General features: G+C 38.7%; 1 protein-coding gene across 1 annotated transcript in view; it reads right to left on the bottom strand.

Annotated features, from left to right (window-relative positions):
- Positions 1-3,721: 3,721 nt before the first annotated feature.
- Positions 3,722-21,097, bottom strand: part of TRPC3 (transient receptor potential cation channel subfamily C member 3) — a 167,339-nt gene continuing 149,963 nt past the window's right edge. Inside the window, exons 8-12 of the mRNA XM_075200321.1 lie at positions 20,737-20,932; positions 12,435-12,644; positions 9,230-9,313; positions 8,988-9,063; positions 3,722-4,129 (exon numbers count right to left, since the gene is read on the bottom strand). Of these exons, the coding sequence (XP_075056422.1) occupies positions 3,987-4,129; positions 8,988-9,063; positions 9,230-9,313; positions 12,435-12,644; positions 20,737-20,932 (709 nt within the window). The 3' untranslated portion in view covers positions 3,722-3,986. The remainder of the gene's footprint in view (positions 4,130-8,987; positions 9,064-9,229; positions 9,314-12,434; positions 12,645-20,736; positions 20,933-21,097) is intronic.

Genomic DNA, 21,097 nt, shown 5'->3' with positions numbered 1-21,097 from the left:
TCGTTTTTAATGTTTATACCAGAAGTAAAACAGTGTTGCACTAGATTCTTCCTGTCTTCATTTCATTCATATGCACCATGGAGAATATAACAACATCTAAATGAAGGAGAGGGAGAAGGAACCAAGTGCGCATTTTGTCTGAAGGCTGGTTTAAAGTGGAAACACTGTAAGCATATGTCCATTGGGGTCAAGGTGCCACAGAAAATCCACAGACCTGCATTTTATTTGGGTGTCTTAAATTGAGTATTCACTTGGTGTTTGAAGTAAACTAGTGGTGACTAGAGAGTGGGCGTTTAAACATGTTACACTATGTCATACCTCTTTAAGTTTTAGCCATATGAATGAGCTGACCTAATACTGATATATCGAAGAAGGGGCGCTCCACTCTCTTTTGGGATACAATTTGATGCCAAATGTACGTATATGGTTGATTTGCATTATTATCTACATGCATGTTTGAAGTAAGGATGTTCCATCTCCGTTGAGACCACAGATTGGCACCTTATGTATGTACACAGCTGATATTATAATAATGTACTTAAAAAGTGTTGGTTGTCTAGAGAAGCGAGTATCCTTTTAATGACATAAAGCCTTGAAGGTATATATAATTAAGTGTCCAACCTTGATGAAATTCTATAACTGTAAGGACTTATTTAGGATATGGTGCAAAATGCAGATTCTTATTTTAACCTATAAGAATGGCAGTTTTAGTATTTAGAATAGGCACTTTTCAACCAGTGATGATAAGCTGAGTACCGGACCTGAGAAGGCATATTAAGGGGGGTCTGATAACATTTCATATGAAGGACATTGCTGACTCTCACCTAACTGCTGGCTGCTTGTAGTGGAGACTATTGCTCTCATGTCTGGTGTTTTTCTTTTATTCATTAATTTGACTAATAAGTGAATGGAAGAATCTTTAACAGAACTATGGCCCTGATTCATTAAGGATCTTAAATGAAGAGGATCCTTATTTCAGTCTCCTGGACAAAACCATGTAACAATGCAAGGGGTGCAAATTAGTTTTCTGTTTTGCCCATAAGTTAAATACTGACTGTTTTTTCATGTAGCAGACAAATATCAACTTTAAATTTCAGTGTACAAATAAGCTATCAAGTATTTGTGTGTTACATGAAAAAACAGTCAGTATTAACTTATGTGCAAAACAGAACACTCATTTGCACCCCTTCCATTGTAACATGGTTTTGTTCCTCTTCATTTAAGATCCTTAATGAATCAGGCCCTATGTTACTGAATTGTATGCTCGATGCATTGATCACATACTAACAACATACAAGTGAAACACCTGAATTTTTTGTTTGCCAGCTCATTTTCAATGAGTAGACAAGACCCAACTAGATTTATATACACATGTGTTCCATGAGAGGTTGGGTCTTTCTGTCCTCCAAATGCAACCGTTACCTTAATGTCAGTTTTTGTGAACACGAAAATAATAAAACCTGTATTTTTATGAAATCAAAGACCAGCATTGTCTTCCCCTCTATCATGGATTATGTGTCACATTGAGTGACGTATCTGATATTTAACATATGAAACGGGTGTTTCTCTTGCCCACTATTGGTTACACCCTGCACTAGTCACAGGGAGCCAGAAATTTTACTTATCAAGTTAATATAGATGTTTTATGTTGCGGACTTTGCATATTAACATTATACCTCATCTTGGTAAATATATGTGGACACAACATGGTGGATGCACATTTACAGCCTGCTATATTATATATATATGTGACATAAACCACTACTAATATTTAATAAATGTACCTCACTATGTTATAAATAATTGTTTAGATCTTCTGAGCTGGTGTTGTTTGTTAATGATCCTTACAATTATATGCAGCAAATTAAATGGATTTATTAACCAGAGACAAGGAAAGGATACGGCACCTTCTGGTTTAGTAAATTAAGTAATACAGGTTATTACCACAAGAGAACTAGATAAGGATTCACAACTGAGAGCCCTCAGTATTTAAGGAAACCAGATATTGTTCAGATGAACCAGAGAGACTTATCTTATGTAAAAAAAAAACACTTTCACCTTGTATGTGTCTAAGCGCACCAAATATATGAAAATTATCTGCTTATCTGTGGAAACCAATCATATGAAGCGTCCAGCAAAATCTAGAGATGTGGTAGGTAGTCCTCAAATATCAGGTACAAACAGAGCAGGAAAACACTATATAGCGTAGTAGTTACCAAACAAAAATATTGCAGAATTAACTCTATACATATTATGCCTTCCAGAACAACAAAAGTAATCAGATTATCTGTTTAAGCAGCTTCTTGGCCATCTCAGTAGTTCCGCTTTTATTGTAGTTATAACACTCCATGCGATGATATATAGAGAAGATAAAGAGGTACCAGATAATGTAGTATGTTAACGCAAAATATTTATTTCACAAAATCACATATGTTATACACTCACATTTTACAAATATATATAGTAGAATTCCCTAATTTGACATTTTGCGTGGAAGTCGTGGTGAGAATCCATTTAGCTACACCCGAGAAGGACTACTAAGGACAGCATATCCTATATACATGGACTACAGATAAGCAATAGATATATATAATTACAATGTGAGTGTATAACATGTGATTTTGTGAAATAAATATTTTGCGTGAACATACTACACTATCTGGTATCTCTTTATCTTCTCTATATATCATCGCATGAAGAGTTATAACTACAATAACAGCGGAACTACTGAAATGGCCAAGAAGCTGCTTATACAGATAATCTGATTACTTTTGTTGTTCTGGTACGCACCATATATATAGAGTTAATGCTGTAATATATTTTTGGTTGGTAACTACTACACTATATAGTATTTTCCTCTTCTGTTTGTACCTGATATTTGAGGACTACCTACCACATCTCTATTACTTAATTTACTACACCAGAAGGTGCCGTATCCCTTCCTTTTCTCTAGATCATATCCGGATTAACCACCCGGCCTTTGAAGGTTGGCTGCCACCCGTACTTGTGGAGGTGTTTCGAAATATAAACCTAACTGGACTGTTTTTCACCAATTATCGGGTTAAGCGCCATTTAGATATCTTGTAAATGGATTTATTAACCAATTTAAATCTTAACATTCCCCAGGACTTTTATATATGACTTTAAATATTCACTCAACCTACAGGTGATAAACAGAATTACATGTACCATTGCTATGGATCCTTTCTTTATCAATCTTTATATCACCACAACTGTTAGTGTCCGTCACAGAAAAAACCAAATCAATCATCAATAGCCTGTAAATGGTAAGACTGAGAACTTCTGTATGCACAATTCACAAGATTTTGTATAAGAAATATTTATGTATTGAAAATGCTCTATAATTGTATTCATGATAGTAACAGCTTCCTTGAGATTTTCTTTTAACTAGTACTTTTTAACATAAATGTTATATCCTTTACAAAAGGAACTGAATGCCGAGTGGAAGGAAGTGCATACTTGGAGTCAATAAGAAAGGCCATATGATGCCACGCTTGTAAACCAGCGCGAGCAAGAACCAATCAGAAATGTGTTTCAATCAGTCGTGTAAAAAAGCTGAATCTTGATTGGGAGATAAAGTTAGTTGGCTGCCCTTATTTTGTCCAGACTTGCACTCCTCCCAGGTCTGCATTATATTGTGCCTCTGAAGTGCTAACACATCATACTATAATGCCACAAAGGACACATAAGTGGACAGTAGTAAATGTAAGTGGTAAGTATATTTATAATTTGCACAACATTGACCAAAATTAGCAACAAAATGGAAACCGTAATTACATCAGGAAAATGGTGCCCTGGAACTTGAAGAGCAGTTGCCATTTGTTAAGCCTTGATTTCATATGACAAACATAGGTAATGAATTGTGTGCTATAAATCTACCGGACTTATGTTTTTCTTCAAGTATGGGTTACTTGTTAGTTTATTGCCATTGTATGTGCTACCGATAAATCTTCTGGGTCTGTTTTTCACTCGCACCTCAACACGCTGGGACTTAACTTTTCACTGAGTTTATGAATCAAGGTCGACAGCTCTTCAGTGGCTTGTGATTTGTCTTCTAAGAGTTCATAGCGGAGACTGGAGATATCTTGTTTTATTTCTTTTAATTCACCTGTAATAAGAATAGAGAAGTGATTTGTATTAAGTGAGATAACCAGCTGACAAAAGTCTTTTTGCAAAAGGTTTGTTTACATCAGTGTTTTTTAACCCCAGTCCTCACACCTCCCCAACAGTGTACAGAAATTTATGGTATGAATATTTTCAATGCAATCAGTTTGTACAACTCTTTTTTTTAATTTTATTTAAAATATATTTTAAGCTGTTAGCTCTCATCAGTCTAAAGATTCACATACACAAAGTAATTAGGCTGTCCAGTTTGGTCATTATAGACTATGTTGAGCCTGAGTACCTACATGTATAGACCCAAAATTACTAGTAGTCCTGGTTAACATTTGGGTCCCGGTGGATTTGGCCATTTGGACTGACTATCAAAGGAGAGGATCTGTCTAATTTTTCCGGGCCCATAACGGGCCAAATGGACCCACTTAGTTCTCATCTATGGCCTCTGATGGACACCTTTAACTTCAGAACTAAAATACTTGTTTTCCAATTTCTGTTATTTATAAAGTAACTACTGAAGGATTTTATCTGTTGCCTACTTTCATTCCATATCTTCATATGTACATAGCGGTTTTAGCAAATATATATTTAAATCATAGGTTGCATTGTTATTTTCTTAAAAAGACACTTAGGTCAGAAGCCTGAGACCCAGTGATGTAAGCGGGATGCAGACATTCCAATTTAATCTCGGTGATGCCAGTATGATCTAGACAAAGACTAAAGAGAGTTTGGGGCAAGAGCCTTGCTGCATAATAAAATAACGGTATAATGAGGCTGTGTTTAATAATACACTTGTAGTTAGGCTTTTTGTGTGCTCTAATGAAAATTTAAACTAAAAAAGACCTACAGAGGATATTAAAAAATACTGAGCATTTCGTTGGGTGAATAAAAACGCTACCCAGGGATTATGGTAGATATAGTCCTTCACAGCTGGCTAGTTAGTTTCACAATTCATACCTTTCTCCCCGTTCCAGCGTTGCTTGCATCCACTCTGACAGCGGGCGCCTGACAGTTTCTGGCTAGCTGCCAGCCCTGACCTATTGGCCTGTCTTTGATTACTCTGCTTTCTTCGGACCCCTGACCTCAGCTTACGGCTGACCATCCGTTACCATCTGAATTGCTTCCCCTGGTCCTGCCGCTGTGGTTTTGTTAATAAACTTATACTACAATAAGAGTTAAGACTTGGGGGCATCCGAGTACCTGTAAGCACATCAAGCTCTACGGGAAAGGCGGCTGCTCTAGTCGAAGACCTCTACCACTAGTTCTGTAAGTTTATTATGAGACTGGAAGTCTAATAGTAGGAAGAAATGTATATCAATTCATTTAGTTTTTTTGCTATTTTTCTACCACAATGGAGACAAGGATGTCTCAAGCCCTAAGTGGTAAAAGGCCCCCATTTGAAAGAAAAAAATTGAGGTTCAGAGCTCCTAGATGGCTGCTTAAGACAGGAGTTGCTGGTGTCTTATGTGGGATAAATTTTTCCCACATCAGCTATAAATCTATCTCTTATTTCCAGGATGTCTCTGAAGCACAGAAAAAAGCCAGTCAAAGGGGTTGTAAGAGTTCTTTCAAAATAAAAACACTGACTGCATGGGCTCCCAATATGGCGTTGAGTCACACAGAGCACAGCAGCGTGATTAAGATGAATCAGAGTCTGATAAGGCAGGCTGTGTAATTACTAAACTTGATTTATCAGCCTTTGTTTAAGAAATAAAGCTCTCCCTGAAATCGGTGTCCAGGAAAGCTGTCACTGTGCTGCAGGAATGCATCAGTGACCTGACAGGACAGATAAACTGGAGAATAGAGTAGATGACAGATTTCACTGCACATATTGGCCCAGAAATGAAAATAATTCGACAGGAAGTGTTAGCTAGAATAGAATAGTGTTTTTTCAAACAAAGGAGGCTCTGCTCTAATCGGCATGAAAGAAGGTACTACTTTTATCAATGGCCTTGAGCTGCAACAATACCAATGGCATTTATCACACCACAGCGCGAATGAGAACTCTGACCAGTGACATTGATATTAAGGGACCACAACATCCTATATAAGTGGACATTCTCATTCAACCTAACAAGGAATGGGACAGGAGCCTTACTCCACCAGAGAAGATGGCTGCCTCTCTAGCTAAGTTAGTCCTGCAATTCACTCTGCCACTGCCCCCTTCTCAATGCCAGAAGACCCCAGAGGGCACCAAAGTAGAGGACCCTTCTACTAGGCTGACCTTCTGCAGTTTCAGATTGCCACTGTAGAGAGACTAGGTTGTTGGTTTAGTATGATATGATTGCTTAGATATATGTTCTCATATTTATGTTTGACTAACTAAGTTCTGGTGGTAACCCACCCTGGTTCAAGGCTTCTATCATTTCAGGATGGACTTCACCCCCGCCCCCAAGATACCCTGCTTGCAGTCCACATCACCAGTAAACCAGACAGGAACTTCGCTTATGAGACACAAAGTCCACATTTTCTGTTTAAGCTTTTCCCCCTCGCTCTCCACTTTTTCCCACAATATTGATGAGAACTTATTAACTTTGAGCATACATAGAAGTTCAGACAAGCAATTCTCTATTCTGCTCAATGCTCTTGATAACACATAATGAAATGTCAAGGGATTCAATCCACTGTGTAATGCCAACTAGCTCTTAAACACATGTTCACATTACAGTGGGATTTCGTTTTCCTGCAGGAGACCCACCATCCATATGGTTAAGTCTTGTTTTCTCATCCCTACAGACCTTATTTGCATATCAAACTTTAAAACTGCTTATGTATGTGCCCCCAACACAAACCACATTCATTTCTTTGATGCCTTCCTCCAAACTGTAACCCAAGTCAGGAATTATAGCTTCATAATGGGAGGGGAGACTTTAGCATCCCTTTCAATCTTCTCTGGGACAAATCCCCAAACTCTGTCTTTGACAACCAAACAAACGCATCCTACAATTCAAATTCATATCTCCAAAAACTTACTTAAACAAAACCTACTGGTAGATGCCTGGAGACAGAAAAACCGAAGAGTCAAAGATTACGCCAGTTATTCTCACCTTCATAACACCTTCTCCAAATTTGACGACTTCTTTGTAAACCCAATGATATCCCCGAATATCACCTTGGCCACTATTTACACTTCCACCTGTTGTCATAATGACAAGTAAAACCCCAGTAACATCAAGAACACCATACCTTTAGAAGCTAAATGAATCCCATCTTAACAACCAATACATAGCCTTCAAGAGTAACAAAACAATCAGTCTACTTAAACCCTAACCCTAACCGAGGAATGCAACACATAGGAATAGGGAAAAGGAGAAGCATTTAGCTGAGTTACAGCAGCAAATCAGTTAACTTGAATTCCAATAAAAAACAAAACCGACCAAACTAGGAGCAAAAGAGCTTAAAGGCAAATATAATCTGGATCTAGCCAACCAAATCGAGAAGTCCCTGGAGTATTAGGTCTCTTCCTTGGCCATTTATGGTGACCTCACAAATCATTATGATAACTTGTACCAGAGGCTGATGTAAATTTTCAGTCTAGCACATTTGTGGTAAAATTGAATCTCTTAGCATTGTTTTTTTTTAGTTGTCATTAGGAGCAACACTACAGTTAGAATATAATTGCAAACCATTTTTTCTGTGAGAAGAAATGTCAGCTATTTTTGCATCTTCTCAAAACATTAAAACGTAAACACAGATGTCTCTGAGATGAAAACAAAAAAGATAAACTGTAATTCAGAAAATGGCAAGAATGTATTGGAGAAAGTTGTTTTTGAGAGAAAACCGAATTCCAAGCCAATACAACAAAAGTTGGGAGTTTTAATTTCCATAACATAGGATTGCCTAGCAGTGTCATATCCCCCTTTCCAACAACCCCCCTTCCTGCAAATTAACTGACTTGGTGTCAGTTTGTATAGAAAATACAAACGTTAGCCACACATGTCAGAAATGCATACCAAGTGGATGACTGTGTAGTATCTGTGGCCACACAAATAATCACTCTTCTAAACCATCAAAATCCAATGAGATTTTATTAGGCAGAACCAGCTCAGGCAATGACCCCTCAGTGGTTTGTGTGCGAGGCCATCCAATGACCAATAAGTGATATATACCTATGTGGCCAGCTTTATAATGATGTCCAGTGCTATGTTCCAGCTAAGAGACCAGGTATGTGCAATCTTATCTTCTATGGTGTGGCTAAATTGTTCAGACAGTCCATGATTGGGCTAAACAAGTGGACTGGTACTTGTGGCTGGCGACAGATCCAACTTCAATAACCTCAGGGTCCAATAATCTCAACCTTCACCATTTCCCATCTGGATTAAAACGGTAAATATATTTTTTACAATAACTAATTTTTTTTCTATAATTACAAGCCTCCTGAATTAAAAAAAGTAAAAGATTACAATGAAGTGCCTCCTGCAGACCCTGCTATTCTACCAACCAGGATTCAGGCTTATGTGACCTTTCCAAAAATATGAGCTCATAATTGACACTAGGAGTTGAACACTTCTGACAAGCGATACTAAGTAGCTACTCCAAGTGGTGCAAATTTACATTAGTGAAGCTATATCTATGACTATATCTCAAGACCTCTGCTGTTTGCTCAGCCCAGCTGGATACTGTATAGGAACTGGCTTCATTGAGCAGATGGGCAGCCGGCCCAAACAGCTGTCAGACTGATTGCCCCCCTGCTCCCCGGCCCAGCCTGCCCCTGTCCCTATCCCATCTCAAAAAATGGAGCCCCATTATGCACTACTACTCATTCCTGATGTGATTGTGGGGTATTTTCTGCCTGAATAAATATGGATCCACACAGAAAATAAAATAAAATGTTTATTTCTGAGCCTTACCTTCATTCACTTCATCATTCTCTTTATCCACTTGTGCTCTCAGTACATATCTTTTTATAAGTCTTTTCATTATTTGCTGTCAGAAAAAGTGACAAGAAGACAAAAAACATGAATCCCACTAGAGAAAAAAAATGTCAATATTAATAAGTAACGCAATGGCTTGCTGTTCTTCACATATGTAATCATGTATGCCCTGTAAAGTTGTAGTGACAATTTTATTGAAATTATTAGGACCAACTTACTTGATAACGAGTCGGCTGATTCAGAATACTGTTGAAACTGCGAGTCTCAAACACCTTGGCATTAGACTGAGAGAACAGATTTAACTGTAAGACAAGATATATGAGTTTTAGTAGACTTTCAAGTGTTTTTCTGAGATATTTAAAGGATAACTCCACTGAAAACTAAAAAAAAAAAAAACAACAAATTTTTTGGGGAGCTCAAAGAATTATGTAGAAAATGCCCTTCCACCAGCTACTAGGCATAGTAGTCATATGCCTTGATAAAGACCCCAGGAGGGTCGAAACGCGTTGGGTGATTTTCTGCCCCCCCACTGTGATTTCATGTGTGATACTAACGCTGGGAGCCTGCAGTGATCTGGAGGAATCCACAACACATCATCTTGACACACTCAGAACAACAGTTTACTCTGGTAGGCGGCCATTACCTTCTCAATGGAGGATTTTTTATTATAATGTGTGCAGATTTTATATTATAATGTATTTACGTTTTTACTTTTTTGATGTGGTGTAATAAATCCTGTTATAAATGGTAATACACTATGGAAATTTTTTTCTCTTTCTCTTTTGGCATGGACCTATGAATATTATATGAAAGAGAACTAACATATTGGATATATTTCTGGAAAGTGAAAAAAGGACATTTGCAAAAAAATTTTACTTTTTAATGTGGACTCTTTTGGGACTCATATTACCGTAATGTGTATGATTTGCGTATTATTTGCAGCGCCAAGGGTAATAGGTATCATATTTTATTGCATAATTTAGAGAACAGATTTAACTGTAAGACAAGATATCTGAGTTTTAGTAGACTTTCAAGTGATTTTCTGAGATATGTAAAGGATAATTCCACTGAAAATTAAAAAAAAACAAAAAAACTTTTTGGGGAGCTCAAAGAATTATATAGAAAATGCCCTTCAACCATGAGCTACTAGGCCAAGCAGTAAGAGGAAAGCAGACCCTCGCAGTATGGCTTTGTTTTTTTTAACACAACCTAAAAAAGTACATTTTTAATTTGGAGTTCTTTAGAAACGTGGACTGTTGCTGTTATGACCTATCACCTCGGCATCATGTCCTCTTATTTTAATTACAAGCTATTCAAAGCTTATGGCAAACAATGTTTCCCTTCCTCTGAAAGACGGATAGAAAGCAATACCATACCAAGGATAGAGAGCTAATTTCATACTTCGCCCCTTATCCATCAGTCCCCTGCTCCCCCCAGATCTTGTCTCTTGTCAGAAGCACTGAAGTAGAGCTGGAAACAGGAGTAGAGATGGGCAGTTTAACATCGCCAGAGTCATGGGGGTATGTTTACTAAACTGCGAGTTTGAAAAAGTGGAGCAACCAATTAGATTCTAGCTGTCGCTTTGTAGAATGTACTAAATAAATGCTAACTAGAATCTGATTGTTTGTTATAGGCAACATCTCCACTTTTTCAAACCCGCAGTTTAGTAAATATACTCCCTGGAGTCTCTTTAGGGGCAATAGTGGAATGGGGATATTTTTTTATCACCATTTTGGCGTAGCCTAAGTCTGTGAACTGGGATGAGTTTGGGATGTCCGCCCATTAGTTTATCACACCTTCATTATTTCAGTTTTTCAGATTAAAAGTGCGATATTCAGAACATAAATCTACATGATTCAAATAAGGATTTCTTATGAACAGAACACCTTTTACTACTCACTATCAAACTACAGTGAGATGATTGCTCTATTTACTGACTAGAAGTAGAAACCTGTCTCCTCTTTTGTCTTTACATTTGCCTCTGCCCATGAAACAATTTAAAGACAACAGCATGTTCATACGGCATGAACAATAATAATAATATTAACACCAGAGCCTTTTATTACTATCCTTTGGGGTTTTAAAATGACAATCCATCTGGCCTGCTAGTATTGGATCTCCAATTGATGGATAGTAGAGTTTTGCACCATTGAACTGAGGACATATTTTCCAACAGTCTGTATCTGTCTTAAGGTAAAATAAAATAAACAGATGAGGAAAAGGACAGTTAGCGGTGACTGTATCTTTTTAAAAAGTACAGAGATGTTTTGACACAGACGCCACAGTGATTAATTATGAACAACACTGATCCATTTATTAAATGCAGACCAAAATCCTGTACTTCAGTAAATTAATTGTTTTAATTACTTGGCCATGAGCGAAGTTTTACCTCTGTGACCTGCACGAAAAAATATCCAAAGAAAGTATGACTATGTGCCAAGATATCTTGTATGTGAAGATAATCTCATTTATTTTCCATGTAGTTTAGTTTATGTTGACATTAGACATTACCGTTTTACATCACAAAAGAAAAAAGGTGTAGAATAATTAAATATTGTAAATGAAGGATGCACTGGATTGTTTGCTGCTACATTTAAGGACAAATATGGGGGATTCGCATTACTGACATGTTTTAAATCAAATTAATTTTACAATATCTTTAACACGTGCAGGAACCCACGTTTCTCTCTCTTTACTTTATATTACAGTGCTAATTTGACACAAATTAATTATAAGAATATTTGGCTTGTACCCGACCATAATATATGTGGCTTATGCCAAAGCTACTTTTAAGAATTTTTAGTTTTGAATGTATGATTAATAGCAATGTTTTTATGAATCCAAAACTAAATGTGAACCAAATTATGCTCAACCCAACATAGGAAAAATGCTGACTCAATATTTATCAATAGCTATATATTATTGTTGTATGTGATGTTCGTGGATATACCTGGCAGAGCAAACACTGAATTAAACACTTGGCAATCCACACAACTAACAACAAATTGTACATAAAACTGTATGCAGAACATATTACAAATATAGGGCATCATTTAGAGTTAGCAGTAAATCCAGTAAATCTAGCAGATGCAAATTTGCACAGCATAGGGGGCAAATTTAACATGTTAGAGTTAGCTGCACCCCTTGCATTGCAACATGTTTTGTCAAAGTGCGCATTTAGCTGGAGCTGCTAATAACTGCCCTTAATGTTCAAATGTCTCAAGAATTGAAACAATTTCGCAATTGAAATGAGAATAGATTTTCTGCATTCAACATGCAGCATCCAGCACAGACAAAACGGTTTCCATTAATCAGTCAACAGAATACCTTCACATTTGTCAGCAGAACAGGCAAGTCATACAGTATTACAGTGGCAAAGCATTGAAGGTCAGGGAAAAGTTTTATGCTTTTGTCAACATTTACCCTGGATTTGGAGTCACCCATTCCTATTTCGATGTCTTTCTGCAGCTTTTTTGTCCTACACTTTGAGAGGTTGAAGATTCTCAGAATTAAATACACAAAGGATTTTGGACTTGGCACAACGCTGAATGGAGGTGGTAATGTTTTTCCATCATCAAAATACGACAACCATAACTTTGATCGGGCAAATTTCCATTCCACATCACTGTCATCCTGGACACACAGGAGACATAAGAATGAATTTTCTTATTTGCTGCATCTGCTTTAGCGACTCAGTTTACAATAGAAGAAACAATGAGACTCATTTATTAGTTTGTTTTTTGTTATTTTTACCCTTGAAGAGTAACTTTTCATTTTGAGCAGTAACAGGTTCTGTTTCCACTCATATGTATTTCATTCCTTCAATGGAAGTAAAAACACAAGAGCCAAGAAGTAACAATAGTTTCTTCATTTCCCTTGGTATGTTTTTTGATATGATTGCCAAGTGTCTTTGCTTTAACAAATCATTATATCAGAATCTGATGTAAGTTAAGATGTGCTAGCAAGCTTGATTGTGTCAATCTCAGCAAGTACATCTTTTATATGGATATGTGCAAGCAAGCAACTGTATTGCCATGTTGAAAACGATGGCGTGTTATAAGCAATGTTTGCTATAGCAGAAATTGTTTTCACTTCACTTTCCTGTCTCTATATAACTTAAAAATAGATAATGGAAACAATGAATTTAATAGAATTCCCTTTAATCACAATAAGTATAAAAAGCATATTTCTGGCACTTCCAAAATATGATTAACAGTAAATCGCATAACCATGTTCTTGTGTATATTGAGCTTTTTACTCAAGCTAATAGTTGCAAGTCCTCTCTTGCATATGGACAATGAGAAGAAAATAACAGGAAAAACATGTTGGAGAATAATTACAATTTATGAAAGTTGGGGGAAAGAAAACTGAACTACAGAGTGGAGTTCATTTACAATTCTTTAATCTTGATTATACCAGTCTCAGATATGTCCACCTTGTACACCAATTTTCTTTACTCCACTTTGATGACTCGTTCACACATATGCACTGGGACAAAAGGCGGGAAAGCACATGAAAACTAACATGTGATTTAGATATTCTTAGGAATAGGCTTTTAACGATGTTTCAATGCACTTTGCATGTGTTGCAATCCATTATATTGGTAGCATGTCTTAATGCATGAGGAATAGGTTGTGCCGCTAACTAAAATTGTAAGAAATGTGTTTAGGTGTTTAGAATGCAAAGGTGTGAATGAACTCATAAGATACCATTCATCCTATTTTTATTTTTTTTAACTCAAATTTTTTTATTGAATCCACATGGGTGACAGCAAACATTCTAGAAGATAGCAGGAAGGAAAAACAAGCACTGTCACAGAGCATGTCAGTACTTGCTATGCATAACAAAACATAGTACATGAATGAAAAAATTGTATTGGCATAAGCAATATCCATATTATTAAGAGGGTAGTGGGAAAGTGGGAGGGAGAGGGAGGGGCTGGGGTCGTCCGCCTTAGTAAGACAAGGCCTGGAGGATTCTCAGATAACGGGGAACATAACTTAGCCTACAGGGATATTATAAGCAGAGGTATCCGGTATGGACTAGGCCATTTATGGAAGGGTTAGTGTTGGAGGTATTATTGGTGTAGCCAAGGGGCCCATATTTGGTAAAACTTATCATCTTTATCTTGCAGATGGAGGGTGATTTTTTCCATACTAGGAATAAAACAGAGATATGTTTTCAGGGAGCAGACACGGGGAGGCGCTGCGCTTTTCCAGGATTTGGCTATCAAGCACCTAGCAGCCGCTAGAATATGTGAGGCCAGTTTTACAGATTGGACATCAGCATTTTGTATAGGGTAACAGAGGAGAAAGGACCAAGGATCCTTCTGAACAGGGTATTGGAGAAGAGAGGAAAGGAGGGAAGTCACCCTATCCCAGAAGGAGGATATGACAGGGCAAGACCACCAAATATGGAAGAAGGTGCCTCTATGACCAAATTCCCGCCAGCAAGCAGGGGAGGCAGTTGGGTACATTTTAGCCAGTCTATCAGGCGTAAGATACCACCTGTAAAATATTTTATAAGCTTTCTCTTTAATTAATGTAGAAATGGAACTAGAGGCTACATTCGCTCTGATCGTCTCCCAGCAGTCCTCCTCCGGGGGGGGAACCCAAGTCCCTCTCCCACTCTCGTTTGTGCACACTTCCAGAGACCAATATTCTGTTGAGAATTAGACTATATATTGAAGAAATAATGCCTCTCCGAAGCAGTGAGGAGAGGCAGAGGGTCTCAAATGGGGAGATCAGTGAAGGTGAAGCGCCCGACAGGAGAGAGAGGACAATGTGCCTAATCTGTAGGTATTGATAGAATGGCGGATTTAATCTGGGGTATTTGGAGCGGAGAGCGTCATAAGTCAAAGGTCTCCCCTGTTCCAAAGATCACCAGCGAATCGGATACCCGAGGCGAACCATGGTAGGGAGAAAGACCGGAGCCCACCAGGTGGGAAGGCAGGGTTGTGCCACAAAGGCATGATGTTCAGAGAAGTTGGAGGGATGGAGAGGTGGCTTTTGCAGGTCTCCCAGTTCCGAGCTCCGAATAGTAAAGTAGGAAATCGCTTAATCAGTGCAAGCCTAGCTTGTTTAGAAAGGCCCCAAATGCCTGAGATGGCTGGCAGAGAGAGGTAGGCAGCTTCTATATCCGCCCAGGCGTGGGAAGCAGGGGGAGCAAAGGAGGTAACAACAGAGCTGAGATGGGCCGCCCAATAATAGGCATTCAGGTCAGGAAATCCCCTACCACCAGAATTTGTGGGTTTCTTAAGCTGAGCTAAACGGACCCTGGGAGACCTACTTCGCCAGACAAATTTAGCTAAGTGTCGTTGCATAATATTCAATTCAGAGATAGGGAACCTAACGGGGAGTGTCTGGAATAGGTAAAGAAGTGGAGGGAGAACAGACATTTTAACGGTAATGATCCTACCCAGCCACGAGATGATTAGGGGCCTCCAAGAGAGGATATCAGACTTTAGTTTGAGAAAGATAGCCGGATAATTCTCCTGGTAGAGAGACTCATAGGTGGTGGTGATATAGACCCCCAGATACTTTAGCGTTTTCTTTTGCCACCGAAAGTGGAATTGGGAGGTAATTTCGAGACAATAACATTAAGGGAGGTTAAGGAGCAGTGCCTCAGATTTAGTGATGTTAATTTTATAGCCTGATAACTCTCCGTAGTGGGACATGATGGAGAATAGGTTGGGCAGGGAGATCCTCGGCTGCTGAAGGGTCAAAAGTACGTCGTCGGCAAAAAGAGAGATCTTGCTCTCTAGGTCCCCCGTGCGCACACCTCTTACATCCGGGGATGCTCGAATAGTAACTGCCAAGGGTTCAATAACAAGGGCAAAAATAAGACGGGAAAGGGGGCAACCCTGGTGTGTGCCATTACTAATCATTATGGAGTCTGAGGGAGAGCCATTAACCATAACCTTTGCTGAAGGGAGAACAGAGCCGGATTTACACCTCATGGGGCCCTAGGCAAGATATCGGTTTGGGCCCCCCCTTCACACACACAGTGGCCCCTCACACACACACAGTGGCCCCTCACACACACAAAATACACGCACGCAGTGGCCCCTCACACACACACAATACACGCACGCAGTGGCCCCTCACACACACACAATACACGCACGCAGTGGCCCCTCACACACACACACACACACAATACACGCACGCAGTGGCCCCTCACACACACACAATACACACACGCAGTGGCCCCTCACACACACACAATACACGCACGCAGTGGCCCCTCACACACACACAATACACAAACGCAGTGGCCCCTCACACACACACATACACAATACACGCACGCAGTGGCCCCTCACACACACACACAATACATGGATGCAGTGGCCCCTCACACAATACACGGACGCAGTGGCCCCTCACACAATACACGCATGCAGTGGTCCCTCACAAAATACACACACGCAGTGGACCCTCACACAATACACGGATGGACGGACGGACGGGGACACCCACACACACACTACCCCATCCCTCCCCCATCTTACCTTTTTCCATCTAGGAGCTGTGGAGTCTTCATCCCCTTCACACATGGGACGGCACCTGTGATGTGGTGCACGTCCCATGTGACATACAGCAGGCCACTCACAGGAGGGAGGGAGGAGACCAGCCACCACACTAGCCCAGTGTGGCCCCTCCCCCGACTCGCGGCACCCAACCCCCCCTCCCCCGATTCACGGCACCCGACCCTCCCTCCCCCGATTCGCGGCACCCGACCCTCCCTCCACCGATTCGCGGCACACTTCACACTTTCCGCGAGTCGGGGGAGGGGCCGATTTTTTTTAAAAATTGCTCCTGTCCCCCCCAGCTGTGCCCCCCGAGAGCCGCTAGGCCCTAGGCAGGTGACTAGGTTGCCTAGCGGTAAATCCGGCCCGGAGGGAGAGAATATAAGGCCTAAACTCCGGCGAGGAAATCTCCAGTCAGGCCAAAATGCTTCAATGTGTGGATCATGAACTGCCAGGAGATCCTGTCGAAGGCCTTCTCGGCATCCAATGCTAAGATAATAGAGGAGGTTTTCCTAGAATTGAGAATATGTATAAGGTCCACGGGTCTCCTCGTATTATCCCTGGCTTGCCTCATTCATCCTATTTTTAATGGACTTTTCATCTGTTAGCACCTAAAAATATCATCATCATCATTTATTTATATAGCGCCATTAATTCTGCAGCGCTGTACAGAGAACTCACTCCTGCCCCATTGGCGCTTACAGTCTAAACTCCCTAACACACAATCACAGACAGACACACAGACTAAGGTCAATTTGTTAGCAGCCAATTAACCTACTTGTATGTTTTTGGAGTGTGGGAGGAAACCGGAGCACCCTGAAGAAACCCACGCAAACACGGGGAGAAGATACAAACTCCTCACAGATAAGGCCATGGTCGGGAATTGAACTCATGATCCCAGTGCTGTAAGGCAGAAGTGCTAACCACAACGCCACCGTGCTGCCCCCTATATACTAATTAATTGAAGCAATAAAGTGTAACTGCAATGCCACCTAAAAGGCAAATGTCTTCTGTGGGAGTAACGGCACAATAAGAAGCAGCAAAAAACAAAAGACGGAACGGGATAAAGCCTGACGACAAACTGTGGCTGATGGCCAAAGAGAACGCAAACGTGATCGTCATCGCCATGCAAATTCACCTTCACAGAAAATATAATCTGACAAAATATTCAATCAATGCTGCCACAAGGGTAAAGTCAACTTGGGTGCAGTAAGGTCTGCCCCTGTTACTGAGCACTTAATGAAAGGACAACACTAACATTCAAAAAACACTCTTAAATTTTTCCATCATTTTGAGGGGCTTTTAACTAGTATAAGTATAAAAACATCAAAAATAGGATGTTAGTTAGCGACTAAAAAGCACATTAACAGTGGATAGGTGTGAACAAGCCCTCATATGCCTTCCTCTCTTGAAGATAATTTCACTTTCTATAACATATTTGTATTATATGTGCCGAGTATTTCACGTGAGTTTCTCTAGGTTCATGTTTTTTAATGGTTTCCCAAGATTCTATTATATATTCAATATTAATTGTCTGCTGAGTGTTCCGCACTGCATTCCAACTCTTTTAACATTATTAACTGATATTAACTATAAGAATAATATTATATAGTCAATTGTGTGCATCATTAATAAACCTATCACTTCTCAGCTTTGAAAGTGAAGAGTTCTTTGCTTAATGCAAGCATATAATGTTTATTGTTACAGCAAGCCATTAATGATACAAGTTACATCTCCTGTTGTCAATATGCAGTGACCATTTGCTTATGTCTTTAGTCCTTAATGGGAGACAGAGCAAGGGACATGAAAGTGTAAATGCTGTTTTCATACAGCAAGCTTCTAAAACAGGATTTACAGGACAAGGCACAAAACTTAAATATTTGTAGATGAAATTACTACATTCATATCCTTGGCCAGTTATATGGTCTAATCTAGGTACAGAAACCTGATTGGTCAGCGAGCCTATGGTAGTAAAACAGCCTTAAAATGTACATGAAACATGGGCATAGAGTGAAACATAGTTTTATACACAATTATCTGGCAAATGCTTTTACCCTTTGGCAAATACTGTTATTAGTTCAGGATGTGGGGTACTGTTAACCTATTTTTGCCTTTCTTTATTAGGATAAAAATACTGTTAGGTTAGCTACATGGATTATGTGCTGTAATATATATATGAAATAATCATCATCATGTAATCTTTGAGGGTTATTTACTAACTTATTTTTCTCATAGGTGCAAATCTGCACTAAAATTATAACAACCAGGCAGCCAGTCAGCAATTAGCTTTGATCTGGCTAGTGCACATTCGGCAACTCAAGCTATTTTCTGATTGTTATGGTTTTAGTGCAAATTTGCACCAACAAATCAGACATTTGTTTTGCACATGTCTATCTGGTTGCAAGGAGTTACGGCACATTTGCAACCCACAGACAAAATTTCCACGTATAATAAAAATAGTCTATATATCCCCTCATTCTCATGAATAATTTAAGCCATAAACAGGGGCTGGCTGTCAAATGTTAGCCTGAGGTGAGGCCCAGTAGCCTATTTGGAACATTTTAAAGGAAAAAATTAAATTTATACCACGAAAAAAGAAAAAGGTAGACTTATATACTTGTGATGTTTTACTTTGATAGACTTAATTACCATTTCTGAAAATTGTGGCTGTGCAAAACAAAGAATACTCTCCTATTTATATGTATACCATGCAGAATCCTCAGAACAATGTTCTATTATCTATCTGTCAATCCGTTTTATTCTGATAGCAAAGAACATTTCAAGTAAAATTTATCATGTCTATCTGAATGGGACTTTGTTTTTTTACAGATGCAAATATAACTCAGAGATTTGTTCTATTTTATAACACTGATGTAACATTAGTGCTGTGCCTACAAAATGTAAAAATGCATTCTATGCTGAATAAATTGACATTTTGTTTGGCCATTTAATTATAAACTGAACAGCAGACTTTTCAGTTTCCACCATTTGTATATTGCTTACGGTGCATTTCAGTTTCACTCCTTACAATTATAGTTATATTCGAATACACTCTGTGCTTCAATAGCATTGTATTATTAACAATTAAGCAAACAGAAAGAGCACTTAACATTAGCAAGTAGATTTGTGCACTGTGTTTTTACAGTAATGGGCTCCAATTGTAACTCAAACCTGCACGACTTACATTGGCAGCAATACAATGCATTGGTATTTCAGCTTGTTAAGTAGATTTGTTCTATGTTTTAATGCCTCCCATGGAGAGGCTTTGGGATACCTGTAAGCATAATGAAAGCTCCCGAAGCTCTATATCGTACTAGAAGAAATCATATTTGATGTTTATCAAGGCTCAAGTACATTTGTAGATGTAAATGAAGAATGCAGATTAGAGTATGATGTTTTGTGTTATTGGGCCTGATTCATTAAGGAAAGTAAAGCAAAAAAAATGGAGTGACTTTGAACCTTGGCGAAAACCATGTTGTTTTGGAGGAGGAGGTAAATTTAAAATTTGAGAGCAGATTTATAATTGGGGAAGGACATGTCCTAAATCAACTTTAAATTTCAGTGTACAAATAAGCTATCAACTATGTGTGTGCTACATGAAAAAACAGCCAGTGTTTAACTTATGTACAAAATAATAAACCAATGCGCACCCCTTGCCTTGTAATATGGTTTTGTCCAGGAGAAAATGTACTAATTTTTTTGCCTTACTTTCCTAAATGAATCAGACCCAATTGTGTTGTTTTGTGAATATACAAACAATATATATTTTCACTAATGCTTTTTATACTGTTTAAATGTTAAACCTTTAATGCTGGAATTGGATTAGTATTAGCATGAATATTTTACACTACTATTGTGGCGTTTGAAAATTTCCATGTTATACCAACCGAGTAATAGGTTGCAAGAAAAGCATGACAGCTTAGAACTCAGAATTCTATAGTCACATACTTTTTAAATGGCAAATGCAGTCACTGGCTGACCTGGAATGTTATAGGAAATGTGTTCTGTTTAAAAGCTCCTGATTGTAGATAAAATAAAAGCAGTATTCCAGCCATCACTTCCAGCTCAGTGAATAAGTTAGAAAGAATTGAGGAATAAAATGATTCAATTGAAAATGCAATAATAAATAGAAATAAAACTTTTTGGAATCACTGAAAAAGAAAATGAACTATCGAAGGTTGAGATTTGGGTTACCTCTATTTCTTGATATGAGCTGTTAATCATGGCAATTAACATATTTAGAAGAACCACCACCATTGTTACATTGTAGATGCCATAAAGTACATAGCCGATGTTCTCTATAAACTTGTGGTCGTATTTCAGAACTACAGAAGTTACTTCAGACAAGCCAAATATTGACCAAAACAGGGTTTTGAAGCTCTCCTCGACACTTAAAAGAGACAGTGAAAGAAAGAAAATAAAATCAGATTTGATGGCTTTTTTACATTTTTTACAAACTATAAGTATGGGATTTATTGTCTGGCATGCTCAGAACTTCTGTTTTTTTTGATAAGGGTTTTTTTTCTGGAAGTTTGAGCACCATGCCCTAAAATAC

This window comes from Mixophyes fleayi, chromosome 1 (assembly GCF_038048845.1).
Source record: "Mixophyes fleayi isolate aMixFle1 chromosome 1, aMixFle1.hap1, whole genome shotgun sequence".
In the NCBI taxonomy this organism is placed as follows: Eukaryota; Metazoa; Chordata; class Amphibia; order Anura; family Limnodynastidae; genus Mixophyes; species Mixophyes fleayi.
Note: the sequence above shows the minus strand (reverse complement) of the source record. Positions and strands in the feature narration are given on the sequence as shown.